Source organism: Cololabis saira, chromosome 8, assembly GCF_033807715.1.
Source record: "Cololabis saira isolate AMF1-May2022 chromosome 8, fColSai1.1, whole genome shotgun sequence".
Lineage (NCBI taxonomy): Eukaryota > Metazoa > Chordata > Actinopteri > Beloniformes > Belonidae > Cololabis > Cololabis saira.
Window position 1 is genome coordinate 34036575 of NC_084594.1, and position 19487 is coordinate 34056061.

General features: G+C 43.4%; 1 protein-coding gene across 1 annotated transcript in view; it reads right to left on the reverse strand.

The window, feature by feature from the left end:
- Positions 1 to 237: 237 nt before the first annotated feature.
- Positions 238 to 19487, reverse strand: part of adamts9 (ADAM metallopeptidase with thrombospondin type 1 motif, 9) — a 33699-nt gene continuing 14449 nt past the window's right edge. Inside the window, exons 13-28 of the mRNA XM_061727853.1 lie at positions 19299 to 19480; positions 19074 to 19210; positions 17812 to 17929; positions 17515 to 17610; positions 16486 to 16652; positions 16136 to 16265; positions 15164 to 15290; positions 14828 to 15038; positions 14556 to 14720; positions 13669 to 13830; positions 11115 to 11234; positions 6181 to 6288; positions 5930 to 6097; positions 4488 to 4736; positions 2950 to 3111; positions 238 to 2774 (exon numbers count right to left, since the gene is read on the reverse strand). Coding sequence (XP_061583837.1) covers positions 2586 to 2774; positions 2950 to 3111; positions 4488 to 4736; positions 5930 to 6097; positions 6181 to 6288; positions 11115 to 11234; positions 13669 to 13830; positions 14556 to 14720; positions 14828 to 15038; positions 15164 to 15290; positions 16136 to 16265; positions 16486 to 16652; positions 17515 to 17610; positions 17812 to 17929; positions 19074 to 19210; positions 19299 to 19480 — 2491 coding nt within the window. The 3' untranslated portion in view covers positions 238 to 2585. The remainder of the gene's footprint in view (positions 2775 to 2949; positions 3112 to 4487; positions 4737 to 5929; positions 6098 to 6180; positions 6289 to 11114; positions 11235 to 13668; positions 13831 to 14555; positions 14721 to 14827; positions 15039 to 15163; positions 15291 to 16135; positions 16266 to 16485; positions 16653 to 17514; positions 17611 to 17811; positions 17930 to 19073; positions 19211 to 19298; positions 19481 to 19487) is intronic.

Sequence of the window (19487 nt, forward strand, 5' to 3'; positions counted from 1 at the left end):
TATTAATAATAATAATAATAATACATTTTATTTCTAGTGCACTTTTCATTAAAAACAAATCTCAAAGTGCTACAAGTTAAAAATAACCTATTATTAATCAGCTATTATTAATATTATCATTATTATTATTATTGCAATTCCTTTCTTGATTTTTCAGTGACGTTGGTTTGGTCACTGTATGAGACAGAGATGTTTTATTCAAGTAAGAACGAAAAAAAGCCTTTGATAGTACCTCTACTTCTTTAATCATAACCTTTTCTGGAAATGAACAGAAATCCAACAAATCCATAAAAAATTAAATATTGACATAACATTATAATGAATGAACAATAAATACAAGTAATTACATAAATATACAGAAATATTCTTGAAACAGACTAATACTGCCATTTGTGGGTAAGAAACATACAATAAACTTATTTCAAGAGCCTGTTGATATGTTTGTTTGTGCAATACTGCTATTTGCATGTGGAGGTTGACCATAAGCGGTCAAACTGCTCAGACTGAGAAATGAAAATGAACTGAACACTGGGTGAACTGTGATTTAATAGTGTTTGTCTGTCACTGATTTAACCGAGGCTGCATTTTATGAAGCATTACCATCACACATGGGAGTAATTACAAGCAATAGTTAAAAGCTGATGAAAAGTTGTACTTACTGCTGTGTTAACAGGCCCTTAAAATAAGGTGTGATGTCAGTACACATTTATAACCAGGAGTCAACTAGGTGAGCTGCAGGCACAGTTGCCCCTAAGCACAGATTCTGGATCAGTTTCCACTGTGTTCCAAAGAGATGTTAAGCATAGAAAGGTGGGAGATGACACACTCCTCAGATCTGTGTTTAGGGTCAGACACTGCACTGGATAGCCTCAACAACTCATGCTTAATCTTAGCCAGCCAAAATCCCTTCTGTGCAAGGGAAAGAAAGATACGGCAGGGGGCAATCATAACAGAAACTGAGGTAGACACATTAGGTTGGCTCAGAAAAAGAGCTCTTTATACAAAACACCATTCCCCTGTGGTCACAGGTAACACATATTAAAAGTACGACAATTAACAGCCCATTCTCTTAATGGTTCAGCAAGTCATTTGATGGACAATCAAAGACAATTCAAAATCAATTTATCAAATCTGTGATACACTTTGCATTTTGCTGATCAATCTGATCAGTGGACAAACTGCTCATGGAAAGAAATAAAAATTACAGAGGAGGCAACATCAAAAAGCAATGTGCCACAAGAAACACCTAACTAACCACGAATGCGGTGGTTAGCGTTAATATTTATATCTTGTATCTCCCTTATTTGGCCAAAGCACCACTGAAGTGTAGTTATCCTTGTTTAATGGCTAGTTGAGTTGTGTTTGTTCCAAGTGAGGTATTATTAAGCATAGCATAGCATAACATGTTCAGCAACTCCTAGTACTTACTGTACAAAGCAAACATCAACTAACACATATAAATACACGTGTATCAAGCACCATTGAAGTAGAGAGCTTTAAAACTATTGTTTTGGCCCCAGTAAGGAAATATGGGGCAAACCTCTCCACCAAACTGGAATATAATGGCTATTAATGCTAACTACCACAAATTCAATGAGACACTTTATTTCACAGTGCTTGTGCAACAGTTGTAAGTTGGTGTTTAAGTATTAAAAACTGACATCTCAGGCACCATGGCGCTTTCACGTCTGCCTCCGTGTCAATACCTCCCTTGGTTTCATGGCAGGAGGAAAACACAAACTGTAAAATGAAGTGTCTACAGAAGATTAGTAACTTCTCTACAAACCACATGTGTCTTGAGACAAACTGAATTCTTGATACAATAGCCATGTCAGAGATGAGTTTGGAACCAAGATATATGCACAGTAGACAGCCCAGATAACTTCCTATGCAAGCTGGTACTTTTCATTTCCTTACGGTACTTGGGATATGTTGTCTTGCACCTAATATTTGAAGACTAGGTCATTCTTTGGATAAAAAAAAGAACAAGGCTTCGTACTGTATATTCCGGATATACAAAAACATTCATCGGTATTTGCATATGAACAGTGATTGGCTAAATGTGCGAATACAAAGAGCTAAGACACAAAATAAATCACTTTTTTAAAGTTAATGCTATATACATGAGATAAAAAGGAAACAAAAAAAATCTTAATAAATTATCTTTAAAAACAGTACTTTACAGACCTAACTGATTGTGATACAAACTGATCCTGAATTTAAAAAAAAAACTAATACAAGGCTCAACAACATTTTTATGGTAACTATAAATGACAAAAATGTTCTTTATTCTTATGGTCACAGCTGTCACTGAACTCTTTTTTTTTATGTTGAACGTCTTTTGGTATATTGGAAGTGAGTGTATCTTTGCCGTTCAAGTGCAACAGAAAAACTGAAGAAACATTGAACAATCGTAGGCACCAAAGAAGGGGCAGGAAGTGGAGGGTTTTAAAATTAGGAGTGTAATATCTCAATGCAGAAGCACCACAGTTATCCTGCCCCTTTAAGAACCGTTTGTGAAAGAGTAAGCACTTGCTGGTACTTGGAAATATGTCAGCTTGAAACATAAAAATATAGAGTATTTTTTACGAGCGTACCGAGCTCCATGGGTCTGTGCTCCAGTGGGGGTTAGAAGGGCACGGCTGAGTATTGCACTGCTCTTGATCTGGTGGCTTGTCGTGGATCTCGCAGCTCAGATCATTGAAGCGCTCGCCATTTGGGCGCTGACACACCACTAGCCTGGTCTTTATCCCACCTCCGCATGGCTTCGTGCACTGAAGACAGCAGTTGGAAAAGTTATGATTTACCAATATGAGGAGACATCTTTTCATATCAAAATCAGAAGCGTGAACCTTAGTAAGGCTTTTTTTTCTCCCTTTAATCTACAAAAGTCTACTATGAAAAACAAGCCCTGCAGTTGTAATTATGCTGAAGTGGAGCGCCGCTCACCTCTCCCCAGCTGCCGTAGATCCACTGTGGACACGGCCCTGACTCGCAGGATCGCTGCTCATGGGGTCGGCTGCGATCCTCACAGCTGTTGGCAGGGTAACCATTCTCATCCTGGCACACTACTACGCGCCGCTGGAAGCCTCCTGCACACGTGCTGGAGCACTGTTTGTACAGAGACAGGATAGTACACGTAATCAAAAACGGATATTGTGTAGGTTTAATTGAGCCCCTGAGGAATATATCACCATTTTTATGAATGACACAGAGAAAAGTAAAACAGCAGTAAAATCAGCACTTAAAGGGGACCTATTATGGCAACTAATACCTATTTTAAAACAGGCCTTGAATGTCTTAAAAACAAGCTTTTGATTGTTTTTCCTAAATAAATTAGAAATTCAGCCTCTGAGCCATGTCTTTGTCTTCCCATTCTCTAACCTCATTATCTATGAGGGATTCTGAGTGGGCGGGGCTATGATAATGAGGCTCTGTGCTGATTGGCTGCCTGAATGACTCGATACACCGCTACGAAAAAATGGCGGAAGCTCCGGCCGGCGGAGTTAGTTGTGGGCGTGGTTTCACACATCAGAGGCCAAACTATGTAAATCGCTCCCGTCGTTACGTAACGACGGGAGCAGAATCTGAACGGCTCGTAGATCCACATCACACTGGATGGCTCATCCGGGCGGCTGTACAGACACTGCAAAATTTGGTTGCTTTCCTCCTTCTCTGAGTTAGCAGGCTGAGGGGAGACCACTTTATATATGTTAAAGCAAGAGAAAATGTGTTTTCCATAATAGGTCCCCTTTAACAGAGAAACCCTGTGGATTTTGCGTTGACAATACACAATGGAAGTGATACAACAATGTGTCGATAAGGGAAATACAGTATGTGCACACAAAGCTCCCGGAGAAACTCAGACAATACTTGGAGGCATCCCATGTCAAAAGACTGCACGTCTCTGCAGCCGTATCAAGGGTCATGTCCTCAGGACAGGAGGGAAGAGTCAATAGAAATAGCTTCAATCACTTCCCAGAACTATTTAAAGGTCATAATTATCTTTGGAGAGATTATCACTGACACACTTTAAAAAAAAAATGCTCAGGAAATCAGGAATACAAAGAAAAAAGATCTGTGGTGTCAGATAGCTTGTGGCAGTTAATTCGTGGCCTGTATGGTCTGTATCGGGTTCGGAAATCCCTGTAAGACCAAAAATAAAGTTAAAAGTATCTACTGGACCTTTTAGTGGACATCACCCCTTATACTATCCTACATCCCCTTCACACAAGCGATGATGAAAACGTTTGAGGTTGTGAGGAGAAGATCTACGAGGACATTAAGGAATAGTCACAAATTTGGGAAACTACTCTCCCTTGCTATGAGACGGGAACAAAAATCTATACATCATAACTGTGTTCATCCAGATAACACAAAGCTATGATTAAAGTAGGACACCTTATTCTGCTGCTAAATCTTTTTTGGGCCTGCACATATAAGACTGTGTAGAGATGGTATGTCAACCAGTGTGTTATAGCGCTTACCGCGCCCCAAGGTCCGGTCCGCCATTGGTGGGATTGACTGCGAGGCAGGTTGTTCCTGGTGCTGATGTTTGGCGAGGATGGCAACGGTCGGGAATCACTGGAACGGGACGGGCACTGAGACATGGCGCAGTCCTGCTCTGTGGTAGGACGATCGTCTTGGTCACACTCACTCTCATTCACTTCCTGCTCGCTGAAATCAACGCACAGAACCTGTCGCGTGGTCGTTCCCTGTCCGCAGGTCACTGAGCACTGAGAACACAAGCGTGCAGAAATTACTCATGATTAAGATACTAAAATTGGAAATCAGTGACATACTGTACAGTCGAGCAACATCTATCCAATGTTTGTGACCACAGATGATGAGAGAACTTTAAATGAAAAGAACCTCAATTCTGGGTTAAAGATACCAGGTTAGTTCAGGCTTGCTTTTGGATTCCAAGATACAGAACCAGCGATCGTTTTTCTTCTAGAGGTTCCGATCATGTGGTAACTCATGGACGAACCCTTGTACAACTACTAGCAAGATAACACATGGCGGTTCTTCCTCGGCTCCTCTCGAGCACAGCTCACCTTCTGTCTTACATAAAGCCGTCCGACACGCTTACGTAACAGCCATTTACTCAAAAACACGGCCACGGATTACACTGTCCAGACGTTTACACAGCTCTGTCACAATGTTTTGAAGGTTTTACACACATTCACTTGATATATATGTTGTGCCACTGAACTGACCTCCTTACCTTTCTCCGAAAGTGTTCACGGCATGACGGAGAGAGATGGGTATTTTGTTTTTCGTTTATAAATCTAGTGATGTGCGTGTGTGTGTCGAATGGGTGCTCTGTGCATGTCACTGAGCGCGTCTTCCTTGAACCGTGGGGGGATGTATTTCCTGACAGGAGTGCCTGGACTTGCTGGTAAAGTGTATGTGTGGCTGCGCATGGACGCATGTTTGTGAGGGTTGTGTATGGTGACCAGACTCGCAGTCTGACTGTGTTGTATCACAAGGACTCTGATGAGAAACATCTGTAAACAAGAGCGGCGCCCCTCACTGCAGCCCCTTTGCATCTCCTGGCTTCAGAAACTCCTGCCTCGCCCCCAATTCCTTTCTCCTTTTCTCTCCGTCTTTCTCACACGCAAACAAAAACACGCCGAGCACACTGGTTCCCTGTCCTCTTCTCATCGTCATTCTACGTTTGCGTTCCGGCTGCCCGCAGCCTGCATACACTGGATAAGAGTAACGTCTTCATGGCTTGCACGGATACAGATTGTTTTAATAGTGCAAATAAATTGAAAGTGAGAAAAAAACACATCTGCGTGTTGACGCACTTAATGTTAATGAGGACTGCCTGTATGTGAGCGGGTTCCTAATAACTATCAAGCAGAAGTGCTTCATTCTGATCTCAAGAGGACGGAAAACATGGCGATGATGGGGCTTTTCTTACCACTGTCCATTCCAGTACTTTCCACTGTCCACAGGCTCCTACTGAACACACTTCCCTGGCGGGAGGTTTTGGCAGGTGAGCGCACGCCGCCTCCTCTGCCACGCCACCTTGGTTGTCCCGGCAACTCACATAGCGCATCCGCGTCCCCTTGCCACAGCTGGCACTACACTGTGAATGAAGAAGCGAAAGATTAAGGCGCTGAGAAACGGTGAAATGGAAACGCGGGTTGAAAATGTAAGAAGGCAACGAACCTGAGTCCAGGAACCGAACCGCCACTGGGTTTTGTGGCCCTGGTGAGAAGGGCCTTTGGTTCCTGGGGGAATAGGGTGGCTGCTGGGACACTGGGCCATTTCACAGTCCTGTGAAAAATGAGACACATACACCCATTCATGCAGTGATTAACAAAATGAATATACAGTAACAACATTTGTCCCCGACAACAAAATACCATGAATATCAGAGATAGCTTCTCCCACATGGGACGGTCATGAGCAACTTAAACTATATTCCTTCAGCGCTACATTTGAAAAGTAGTGGTGTTTCCCATCAACCCTTTCCCCCCACCTTACCAAAACAACTTTAACAGGGTCTGCCCTGTCAGTTCAAACTATGGATTGTGGCAGTAAGCCACTCAGCATAAAGCCCTGATCCCTGTCATAACAGGTCATAGTGGAGTGGTATTCAGAGCTCCAATGCCCATGCTGGCGTGGTTATAAACTCCACCCCTAATCCACCCCCTTGTCTCTCACCTTCCGCCCCCCAATCCCCACCCCCACACGACTACTCTTGTGCCCTCTGACCCCGTCTGTAGGAATGAAGACCTTTATCAGGTCGCAGAGACTCTGAGTAGACTATACATTCCACACTCTGCAGAAAAAAAATAGACAGTGGAGGTGGCTCAGCACTCACTTCCTGCTGTACTCAGGCCATGCATGCTCAAGTTTACACTGTTACAAATAATATATTGTGAGATATTTTTTTTCTCTCCAATCCTCAGTGGAAATTAAAAAGCAAATAATCTCTCCCTTCCACACTGGAACCCCCCCCCCCCCCCCCATCCATTTATTCTCACTTTTTCTAAGCCCTGCTTGGTGGCGGGTGGTGGGTGGTGGGACTAGCGGCCTGGTGGCCCACTTCATGGCTGGCTGATCAGAATCACAACGAGGTGGGGCGACTGCTTCAGGGTCACTGGTCACCAGTCTCTGCACCGGAATTAAGAGCTGCCTCGACTAGAGGGGGGCCTCATCCTGAGCCTGCATGCTCAGCCCTCTGAAATGGGTTTACGCCCCACGCTGACCAAACAAAACTCTCATTCAGCTCAAAATACTGTAAGTTTCTTTGACGTTTTTCTGCCTCTTTGTGCGTGTTTGTGTGAGTAAGAAAGAGGCACACTTGATATAGACAACCCAAACCTACAGTATAACCCGAGTCTCTAATCCAGGTGGGGGGAGAAGGTAGAAGGAAAGCATCCCTTTTAATTAGCCTTGTTCATGAACAAATGGCAGGAAAAATAAAAAGATGGGTGATAACTGAAGAAGAATATAAACTCTGGCAGTGCAAGAAAGTAGATATTTCCATGTGCCAGTGCGATTATCCGTCATATAAGTTGAATTGTTGTGAAGAAGTGTTATGGAGACGGTAGAAAGACTTTCTGAACCAGTCTTTGTGGCAGCGGAGCTAGATAAATGTTTTGGAGAAAGACTCTGCTGCCGCTGGAGTGTGTTATAAAGGACTGATTGTCCAACATGGACAGCCGTTTGTTCAGCGTCCTCCTGTCCTCACTAAATCAAACGTGTCCCGTCCCTGTTCGATGATGTCACAAGCTTTATAATTCAGTCTGTCAATCCTGATGGTGTCTCTGATCAGTGTCAGCATTAGTGACGACCACAACCACCACCACCATCACCACCACCATCACCACCATCACTACCATCACTACCATCATTACCATCACTACCATCACCACCACCACCAATACCACCACCATCACTACCATCACTACCATCACTACCATCACCACCATCACCACCACCATCACTACCATCACTACCATCACTACCATCACTACCATCACTACCACCACCAATACCACCACCATCACTACCATCACTACCATCACTACCATCACTACCACCACCAATACCACCACCATCACTACCATCACCACCACAACCAATACCACCACCATCACTACCATCACTACCATCACTACCATCACCACCACCACCAATACCACCACCATCACTACCATCACTACCGTCACTACCATCACCACCATCACCACCACCATCACTACCATCACTACCATCATTACCATCACTACCATCACTACCACCACCAATACCACCACCATCACTACCATCACCACCACAACCAATACCACCACCATCACTACCATCACTACCATCACCACCACCACCAATACCACCACCATCACTACCATCACCACCACCACCACCATCACTACCATCACCACCACCACCACCACCATCACTACCATCACTACCATCACCACCACCACCAATACCACCACCATCACTACCATCACTACCATCACCACCAACACCAATACCACCACCATCACTACCATCACTACCATCACTACCATCACCACCAACACCAATACCACCACCATTACTACCATTACTACCATCACTACCATCACTACCATCACCACCAACACCAATACCACCACCATCACTACCATCACCCACCATCACCCACCATCACTACCATCACCACCAACACCAATACCACCACCATCACTACCATCACTACCATCACCACCACAAACCGTGGCAGCACAGTGGTTAGTGGTTAGCACTGTTGCCTCACAGCAAGAAGGTTCCCGGTTCGACTCCCAGGCCCAGCAGGACCTTTCTGTGTGGAGTTTGCATGTTCTCCCCGTGCTTGCGTGGGTTTCCTCCCACAGTCCAAAAACATTCATGCTAGGTAAATTGATCATTCTAAATTGCCCGTAGGTGTGAGTGTGAGAGTGTCTGGTTGTTTGTGGGGACTGAGGGTGGAAACTAGCATTTCTGCTAAAACCCGGTGTATTTACACTGCTTAATGTAGTGTTCATGAATATGCATTGTCCCGTCTAAATAAACTTTGAAACCACCATCACTACCATCACTACCATCACCACCACCATCACCACCACCATCACCACCACCACCATATCCACCACCACCACCACCATCACCATCACCATCATCACCACCACCACCATCATCACCACCACCATATCCACCATCACCACCACCATCACCATCACCATCATCACCACCACCACCATCATCACCACCACCATATCCACCATCACCACCATCATCACCACCACCACCATCATCACCACCACCATATCCACCATCACCACCATCATCACCACCATCACCACCACCATCACTACCATCACCACCACCATCACTACCACCACCATACCCACCATCACCACCATCACCACCACCATCATCACCACCACCATCACCACCACCATCACTACCATCACCACCATCAACATCACCACCACCATCACCACCATCACCACCACCATCACCACCACCACTACCATCAACATCACCACCACCATCACCACCACCATCACTACCATCACCACCATCACCACCATCAACATCACCACCACCATCACCACCATCACCACCACCACCATCACCACCATCACCACCACCATCACTACCATCACTACCATCACCACCACCACCATCACCACCATCACCACCACCATCACCACCACCATCACTACCATCACCACCATCACCACCATCAACATCACCACCACCATCACCACCATCACCACCACCATCATCACCACCACCATCACCACCATCACCAGCACAGAAAGATCTCCAATATCTTGCTGCAGACGTTGAAGGATGCCATGGAAATACAATCTGCTCATCACCTTCTTGTAATAATATGTAATATACATGTATTTACCCTGATTGAGGGTAACAATTTGTAGAAATTAATCTGTGACATGTACACAAATTTCAGTCTATTATACACAATCTACACACATTTTATAAATATGTATATATGTATATAGCTGTTATATATATATATATATATATATATATATATATATATATATATATATATATATATATATATATATATATATATATATATATATATATATATATATATATATATATACACACACATACAAACAACCAGACATACTCACACTCACGGGCAATTTAGAATCACCAATTAACCTTTTTGGACTGTGGGAGGAAACCGGAGTACCCGGAGAGAACCCACGCAAGCACGGGGAGAACATGCAAACTCCACACAGAAAGACCCTGCTGGGCCTGGGAGTCGAACCGGGAACCTTCTTGCTGTGAGGCAACAGTGCTAACCACTAAGCTGTTATATATGTATATATATATATATATGTGTGTATATATATATATATATATATGTGTGTATATATATATATATATATATATATATATATATATATATATATATATATATATATATATATATATATATAGCTATATACATATATACATATATATATATATATATATATATATATATATATATATATATATATACATACAATGCTTCTTGGTAATAAATCCTCCCCAAAAATGCATATTCCTTACAAATGTGGCACCATTTAAAAGGGAAATAAAAAGGCTTTCCAATGGTAGAAGATTTATTGCCCAGAAGCATTGTTACAACAAAGAAATAATCTGCCAAAGAGTAACTTCCGTATTTAAAAAAAAAATGTTTATATATGGCATGCAGTATCTGATCGAGTATTGTTCGGAGAGAAAGAGGAAACAGGAAAGAAAGAAAAAAAAAGCAAAAGTCACTGTTATTTTTAACACATTAAAGCTCGTAAAGTGCTCTTTCCTAACCGTCAAAGGCTACAATCTGTGTAAGTTGGCAGCAACTGTATTAGCTGTTGTTTAGTTCGTCTCTGAGGGTTCCAGCTAGTGTTTAGGTGTCGTCCCAGGCTTCAGGGATCTGGTGGAAAAGTGTACATGTGTCTGTGTGAGGATAGTGAGGGATCAGATCAGAAAGAACGGGAGGATATGCTCGTGTTTATCCGTCAAAGAGCATGAACAAGCCACGTGTTTTTTTGTCTTCACAATGTAAAGGATGAACAACCATCACTCTGAAAGCGAGGACATGAAAAGATGCTGACCTGTGTATCAGTAGGTCGGGTGGCAGCGTTACATTCAGTGTCGTCCATGACAGAGCCGTACGAGCCCACCACGCATTTCACCGCTCGCATCTGGTAGCCTGGCCCACAAGAGGTAGTGCACTGGGTTCAAAGAGGGAAAAAAAGGGAGTGGCGGGGAACATTAGGAACAGTGAGAAACAAAAACTAAACAGATGGCTTATTTTGAGGCAACAAGGAAACCCTTACAATAAATAAATAAATAAATAACAAAACGTACAACAATATTTACAAGAAGAGGTTTTGTACTGACGAGCTTCTCAGATATGATGAAGTCCCTATACGTTGCAGTGGCACTCTCTCCACTGTAGCTAAGTCAAAGGGTACAACCTCGCATTTGCTTCTGGCTCAATGCCTTGACTGAAACAGGGTCAAACTTGTGTGGCGGCAACTTCAGCTACCATTTGACCACGCTTCATTAAACTACTTCAAATACATCTTAACATGCGCACATCCTCCAATGGGAGGCACAAAAATAGTTCACATATTTGGGTGTTAAGTTCAGTGTGCACATGCACAGGCTGAGCGTCCACACTGACGCCGTGCTGCATCCATCGTTTCACGTAAATCTTTTAATATAAAGCTGTTTATTGGAGCGGGGTTGCCCACGATGTCCACTATCTTCTGCATTTGTATTTTTTCAAGATGTGAGCGGTTGCTGTTTGGAGAGCTTAGGAGATCCTCCCCACGGTTTACATCTGGGCAGATTCATCAGAGAAATAACAGCAAATGTCATCCTCTGGGCTGCTTCTCGTCAAACTAGGAATTAATACAAAAATAAATAGAAAAAACACAGAGATGTTCTTCTGAATCCCCTGGGAAAAGACAACACTTCTTCTTCTGTTTTACTGAAGTGATGTCGGGGTTTAACCTGATCAGACTGATTAACTCTTCGTGACTTTATAAACAAACCAACTATACTCATGTTGACACATTCTTTGAGTTCGTTCTTTCAGATGAGGAGTCAGCATGCTCTAAAGGATTCCTGCTTCAAGGCAAGAATTCAAAGAGATGGTATGTGCTTTTGCTTTTAGAGGGAGGGTTGTGTCGAGTACTTATGAGTCATTAGTGTCTCACCTGCATCGGACCACAGAACTCTCAGTGCGGAGCTCAGGGAGGGTTTCTGACGGGAATAAAGGCCAGAGAGGAGCCCACTTTCACCATCCTAAACAACTAAAACTTAAAAACTAAAAACTAAAACTTCCTAGCGCTGTGTTCCCAGCTTATGTCACGTCCACCACATAACAATTACGTCGCGACGTGCCTCAATTTGCGTCACAGTACTGCAGCACAGTTCCCAGTCCGACTTGGACAGTCCAGTTGGACATGTTGTGGTAACAAAGTGTGATGACTGGATAAAGAACTTGTTTGGAGGAAGTGGAACTCAGTGCAGCTATACCTTATACAGCATTTGCTCAGACTGTGATAACGTTTATGAGGTTTGAGATTTTTTAGATGGCCCTCATTCTGAGTAGATGTTAGCCTAGCAGTCCGTCAGAATTTCCCCCCCGGCTTTGCAGACTGGGAGTCTTGTGACTGCTATACACTTCCGGAAGGACAGTTTACACATCACATCACTTCCCTTCAGAACTAAATATAGCAACAAATCTTGTTAATTTGCATATTAAGTCAAGCATTAATTAGAGGGTGCCTCGCCCAGTAACGTTGTGAGCATGTGCACACAGGAAAGTAGCCAGTAAACTATTTCCTTAAAGGTTTTCTAAAGACTGCTTTTGAAGCTACTCCAGCTGCCAAATGGGCGGAAAGCCAGCTGGAACAAGCACACCTGATGTCAATCAAATACAGCAGTAGCTCCTACAGCTGATCCACGCTGGAGGTTCTGCAGAGCTGGTGTCAAACATTTGCAGCGATTTGGATGTCTTTTTGGTGGCAAAATCAGAAAATGACCGCTGCATTTAGTCGATGCTGTGTCAGTTTAAATGCCCCACTTCTTCGCTGAGTGCTGTAGCATGATGGTGACTGATGAGGAAGAGATAATGGCTAGCCGCCGGCTAAGCTGAATGCCAATCAAAAGTCAAAAGTGTCAAAAGTCTATGTGCTATATTATTGCTTTATATAAATGATCTGATATGGCTAGAAAAAAAAAAATCCTGCCCCTCAGTAGTTTTCATCTATCTAACGGCTACTGAAACCATTTTTTAACCAGGCTGTAAATGTGTTTATTTCTGCTTTTTACGCGAGTAGATGGAGTTGGACTGGCTATCGGAGCCACCCTCTAGTGATCAGAAGAGGAATTACGGTTTTTGTTACTTCCCGGTTGGCTTCGACCCTGAAGTGAGAATGATGACGCAGCTATTGTAAATTAACAGGATCATCCACTGGTATTCTTAGTGTTAATATAATATGTTATTTAGGTCAGTGAGTATTTTAACCTGCTTTTTCACTTCTTTTTCTTATTTATGTAGTGGAGCTTTAATTTCTTCTGAAAGAAAAACTTCTGAAAACTCAGACACGTGTCTCCTGTATAGTAAAAGTAACGGAAGCAGGGGAGACTCACCTGTCCCCATGGTCCCACTTGCCAAGAGGCACACTCTTGCTGCTGGCACGTCTGCACCGACTCAGGCTTGGATGAGCCACAAAAGCGGTCATCCAGACGGTCCTCACCAAACTGACACCACGTCTGACGGTGCTTGTAGCCTTTCCCGCATGTTACCAGACACTGGAAGAAACATTTTTCCCATCACACGGCTATACAGTACATAGAGTACAGCACATTAAAACCTGATGTCACAGGCATTGTGTCCCGTGGGATATAAGTTCAGTCATGGGTAAAAGGTTTGGATGGCGATTTCAAAGCAAATCAATGTGGTACGGAGCAGTCAGAACAAGAGTGGTTGCAAAAGTAGATGAGTGAGCATATGTATATAGTACAGAGTAAGTGTTTGGCAGCACCACACGGGAGATCTAAAAAATTCCTGGAATGCCTGCAGTTTGGCAAGCTCCTTCCCCTACAATGTGTAAACTGTGCAGCAGTTAAGTATGACTTTATCCTGCAATCACCACTTTCCCAACACTCATACGAAGTGGAGTGTGGTGAGTAACCTTCTGAGGGTAAGTGATCGAGACGTGCACAATCAGCACTTGGATTTCAGATTCGGTCACTTTAAGATACAGTATTTACACAAGAGTTTGCTTTTTCTGAGCTTTACAAAAACCTTGACATGTTCCTCACAGAGAAATGTGTATGCACAAGCCTTATGTAACTCCCAAATGACAAATTCAAGACTGCATCCAAATACTTGTCCCATGTAGCATATCCCACAGGAAATGAAAAGAAAACTATTTTACTGTAAACATTCTTTTTTCCCTGCCCTTTTCAAAATGTGTCCATCTCATTTAAAACGTTACATATCAGCAATAACATCAAACCAGTGCAGAACTGACCTCAGACCAGTCGCCAGTCTTCCACTGTGGACAAAGGAATTCATTGCAGGGTTGGGTGGTCAGCTTGTCCCTCTGACTGCATTTGCTCTCATCTGCACCAGCATCACCTGTCTTCCGACAAACTGCTGCTCGGCGCCGGCTTCCCCCTCCGCAGCTCTTGGAGCACTGCAGAACAAATGTTTGAGCATCCACACATACGTAACTACATAGACACCGCCGTGGGATAAACTTCCAAAAAGATCAGAAACCCCATCCCTTCTACGAATTCATACCTCCGACCAGGGCGAATAATCCCAGCCGCCCGGGTTACAGTCTCCATGGCAACTTTCTTTGTCGTCAGGCTTGCGCAGACTGCTACAGTAGCGGTCATCGATCTTCTGCGTCTTTCCGTCCGTATGGCTGTTTTTGGCGCAGTATATTTCCAGAGTGCGATATCCCAGTCCACACTGGGCATTGCACTCACTCTTGCGGGATACGTGCCATCTGAGTGGAGACGGATGGGACACACGCTTTTTTCAATATTTCAAATAATCCAGAGTTAGGAAAAACAAACATGCTAGATGGATTATTTTCAAATGCTAAAAGCTTTTTGAATTGTTCATCCAAACCTGACTTCGCAGTCAGTGTTGCAGGGCTCAGTGATGACGGTGGGCCTCGCTGTGCCGTGACACCGCTGGTCTGACACCACCACCCTGTCCGATTCTCTGCTGCAGAGAATCTTTCGCTTGCGCTCTCCTGCGAAGACACAAATGGACAGGCTTGAACTGCAGATTGTACCATAAATAATCTGTTGTCACAGACACTGCAACATATTTGTTGATGTTTAAGAGAGTTTAATCAAGACAGGCTGCAGCCTTTGGCGACCTTGAACACAATAAACTGACAAACATAATGCATGGAACCTTTTTCCTCACTTTCATTATTATCCTGTACTCAAAAGATTTATAGCATCTATGTAGATATTCATGGCCTAAACTGCAAATAAGTTATTCAAACACAAAATAAAACTCTTAAGGACTAAACTACACACCAGCAGCGATCCATGTGTGCTTCACATTGGCGCTTGTGTTGAATCACAGCATCACTGTACAGTGGAGGACAGTTTTGCATCTCAGTGCTATGAGAGTTTAGTGTGTCCGTGCTGACAGCACTACATGACAAATGTTTGTCCTGCTGTGAACTGTGAAGTGTTTGGTTTCCCTTCAGAATCTACTGTTGGCTGCACCAAAACACAGAGTGCATTCTTACACAGAAAAAGATGAGCCATAACACATAAGAGCTTTTGGAGTTTACCTGCAACCCGCCTCCACACACCCACATTCTCACACACACCTACCCTCCTGTCCTGGAAGCTAATCTGCCACCGCTCAACTATCAAGTTGAGCTGTAATCGCTCGCTCGGAAGATATATGCTAAAGCATGAAGCTGTTAAATTGAGCGAGACTAATCTCTCTCAACATCTCTGAATCTGACATACGCAGGTCTACGTTCTTCCATCTCATCTTTGCCCCTAACCACCCCGTTTATCTGTGACCTTTCCTCACACTCAGGCTTGCTAACCACATGTGCCTCCCCCTCACCTTGGCACAGCCGGCTGCACTCCTGCCAGGGCCCATAAGCATCCCAGAAGAACTGCTGAGGTTTATCCTCTATGGGAATGTTAAAGGAGTACCTGACATTTGCGTTGTAAAGGTTCCCGACAGACAGCACCTGGGAGAAATGCAGGCAATGGGATACACAGTAACACTCAGTAAGATCGTGGGGTTTCATCACAGTCCACATCTTCCAAAGCAAAGCTCAACATTTTTAAAGATGACAGAAGTAAACAGATTTAAGATGCTGCATTTTGACATTAATCATTCATTTCTTGCACTCCTCTCTTTTTGTGAGTTTGCGTGGGATGCCAAGGTGTCGTGTGAAGGACGGTTACCTGGACAATGATCTCCTCTTCAATGCGATCAGTACAGTTGATCCTCTCAATGACATGGTCAGAACCACTGTACTCAATGACGGCATTTCCCACTTTGATTTCCCTTTTGAACATGCTGACCACAAATTCTCCATTAAGCAGGAATTCACCACGGCTATTTGATATGGCTAGAGCAAGACAGAAACCAATTTGAGTTACATTTGACGAAAGATTAAGCCGTCTTTGCATTTAACAGTCAGAGCACAATTGGGGGAGATGCAAATCATGAGGAAAAACGATAGCTTGGGTCTGCATGCAACCAGAAACACACAGCCACTGACGGTTTCATTCACAAGCAGGAAGATGCAGGAGGTAGAAGTAAAGTAAAGTAAAAAGCCTCATTGGTCTAAAACACTCGTCTGTTCCTGAAGAAGTCCCATCCAGGGGCGTCACGTCCTGTTCACTAACCAGTCTTCTGCACTTTTTCACTCTAATGCGATTATGGAGCACATTTCCTGCCTCCTCTTTCCTTGCCGTTTCACACATTACACTGATAATATGACTGTCAAGAGTGGTATTCTTTCAGAAAAAAATATGGGCCCCTAATGACTATCCCTACACGCAGATAAAAAGAAAATTTAAGCTACAATAAAGGGTGACAAAACCTAAGAGCATGTTGAGAAGTTTGAATGATGATGATTCCTAACAAAAAAAAACTGTTCTTCATGGACTTAATTTGAATATTAGGACTGATGTATCCGTCTCTCAATAAGGCTAATTTGGAGCCGCAGACGCGTATAAACTGGCTGACCTTCCTGGAATGGTACCCTCAGGCCTCGTTCTGGCTCATTAACAGATTAACATGCAAACTATACTCAATGTCGGCTTTTCCTTGGCTTTTGTGCATAACTTCAGAAAGAGAGCTGAACACGATAGATTTACCCAAACAGGCAAGCCGAAACAGAACATGACAGTCAAGGAAAATCCCCTTCACACGCACCGTGCATCAGAAACCCTTCCAAAATACACCAATAATCTTGGCCTTCTTACCGAGGTAGTTGTCATCCTCTGGTTTCCCTGAGTAGCTGTGTTGACGCACATCTATGTTTGTAGCACCACTGGGTATTCGCACTACTTCATTATAGCCTGTAAATGGCATGTTGTGTGTTTAGATCATTAGTGTACCTAGTCATGTGCCTACACAAACAAGTGAGAACATCAGGGCTAGTCTTCTGATGAGCTGGCACAGCTACACATTTGACAGGACAATATATGTAACAAAAAAAGAGTCATTTACATGCACTGAAAAGCAGACTGCTGGGGTAATAAAAAGAGGCTGCAGCTCACCGTAGCGTACAATGTTGAAGGTGCTGGCTACCGTTTTGCAGGACGAGTTGTCGCCTCCGCACACGCCACACTTGTCCCTCCTGGCTTTAGAGTTCAGTACGTGATCACAGCCTGCTTGCTGCTCAGGGAAGACATCAAACAGAACCACACCACGGATAAACGCTTCAGGATGAATGAAACAAAAATGCACAGATGCAATTTTCATGTCTGATTCTTTTTGAAAGGTCTGACCAACTATTAGGAAAATGATCTGTTTTTTTTTGTAATTGTCGCATCACGACCGGCTCTTACCAGGTTGTGTGTGTGCATGTGTGTGTGTGTGGGATGCAATTTTTGAGTACTTTGCACTTTAATTTACATTTTTTACATTTGTTTCATTATATCCGTTTAGTTTTATTTGGTTTAACAGGCGCACCAGTAGTTTTAGTTTTTAAAAATGGGTTAGTTTTAGTTGTTCAGGGAATTAACTTACAGATATTGACAAAAAAACTAGGATGAAAGAATCCTATCAAGAATGCCACACATTACAAAAGTCCTTCTTTTCTTTTCTTTTCTTTTCTTTGAGTGACTAGAAATATGAAGAGCCAAACAAACAAACAAACAACGACAACAAAACAAGGCACAAAACGAGTTCATTTTACCCACAATTCGACTTTCTTTCACTTAGTTTTGCATTTAATAGAAAACCCTGGGTTTTATTTGTATTTCTATCTCAGTTACTGGTGTTTATTCATCATGTTAGTTTCAGTTATTATTATTTTCCGGTAACTTTAATCACTCTGGAGGAATGAAACAAGAAAGTTCCTTTAATGCAACACTGGAGGAGTAATCCCTTCTAAGCAGCGTACAGTACTGTGATCTCAGATGATGTTTTGGATTTAATGACTTTTCTATCCTAAACGATTGCTCTCTCGGTGCTTGAAGTTTCTTTTCTAGCTTGTTGATCACACAGAAATAGCTTTTACTGGTGATGCGAATGACCCCCCTCTCCCGCACGTAGTTCCATCTCTGTACGCTGGGATGTGTCGTGCAGCTGAACAGACCACTGACAAGCATTCAGCCGTCACCTTTACATGCTCATTACGGTTATGTACACACCAGCTTGAATTAGTGCTCGAAGCAAAGAGAAGCTGCGCAAATGAGCAACTTATTGTTTTATTTATATTGTTTTAAATAGTAAAAATATTTGAGTAGGATATTATGAGGAGATTTAAGTAGTTGATTTTGAACAATGCATTTGAGAGTGTCTCAGTGACTCTCACCCTGCACAGGCCCTGCACGCAGATGTCGTTGGTGTCGGGTCCGCATGGCGTGCCATCGATAACCCTGTCCCTGAGCTGATAGTAGGCCGTGCTGCCCGCCACCCTGCAGAACAGCTTGCACCTGTCCTTCATCAGAACTGACGGCAGAGAGAAAACAGAGACACGTCTTGATACCAGCTCAAATCATCGCTCGCTTGACGTTGTATTCCGACGTGAGACTCTCACTTCCGCTGTATTTGGGCACCCAGCGAACATTAGGAGGTAGACCGTTGATATTGAAGTGCCTGCCATCAAAGGCAGCGCATTGCTCCTCCCTGAAGTCCTTCTTCTGCTTGGAGCACGGCTCAGAGTTACAGGAACGGAACTTCATCCGCCGACCGACGCAATACATTCCTCCGTTGCGGGGCCTGAGAG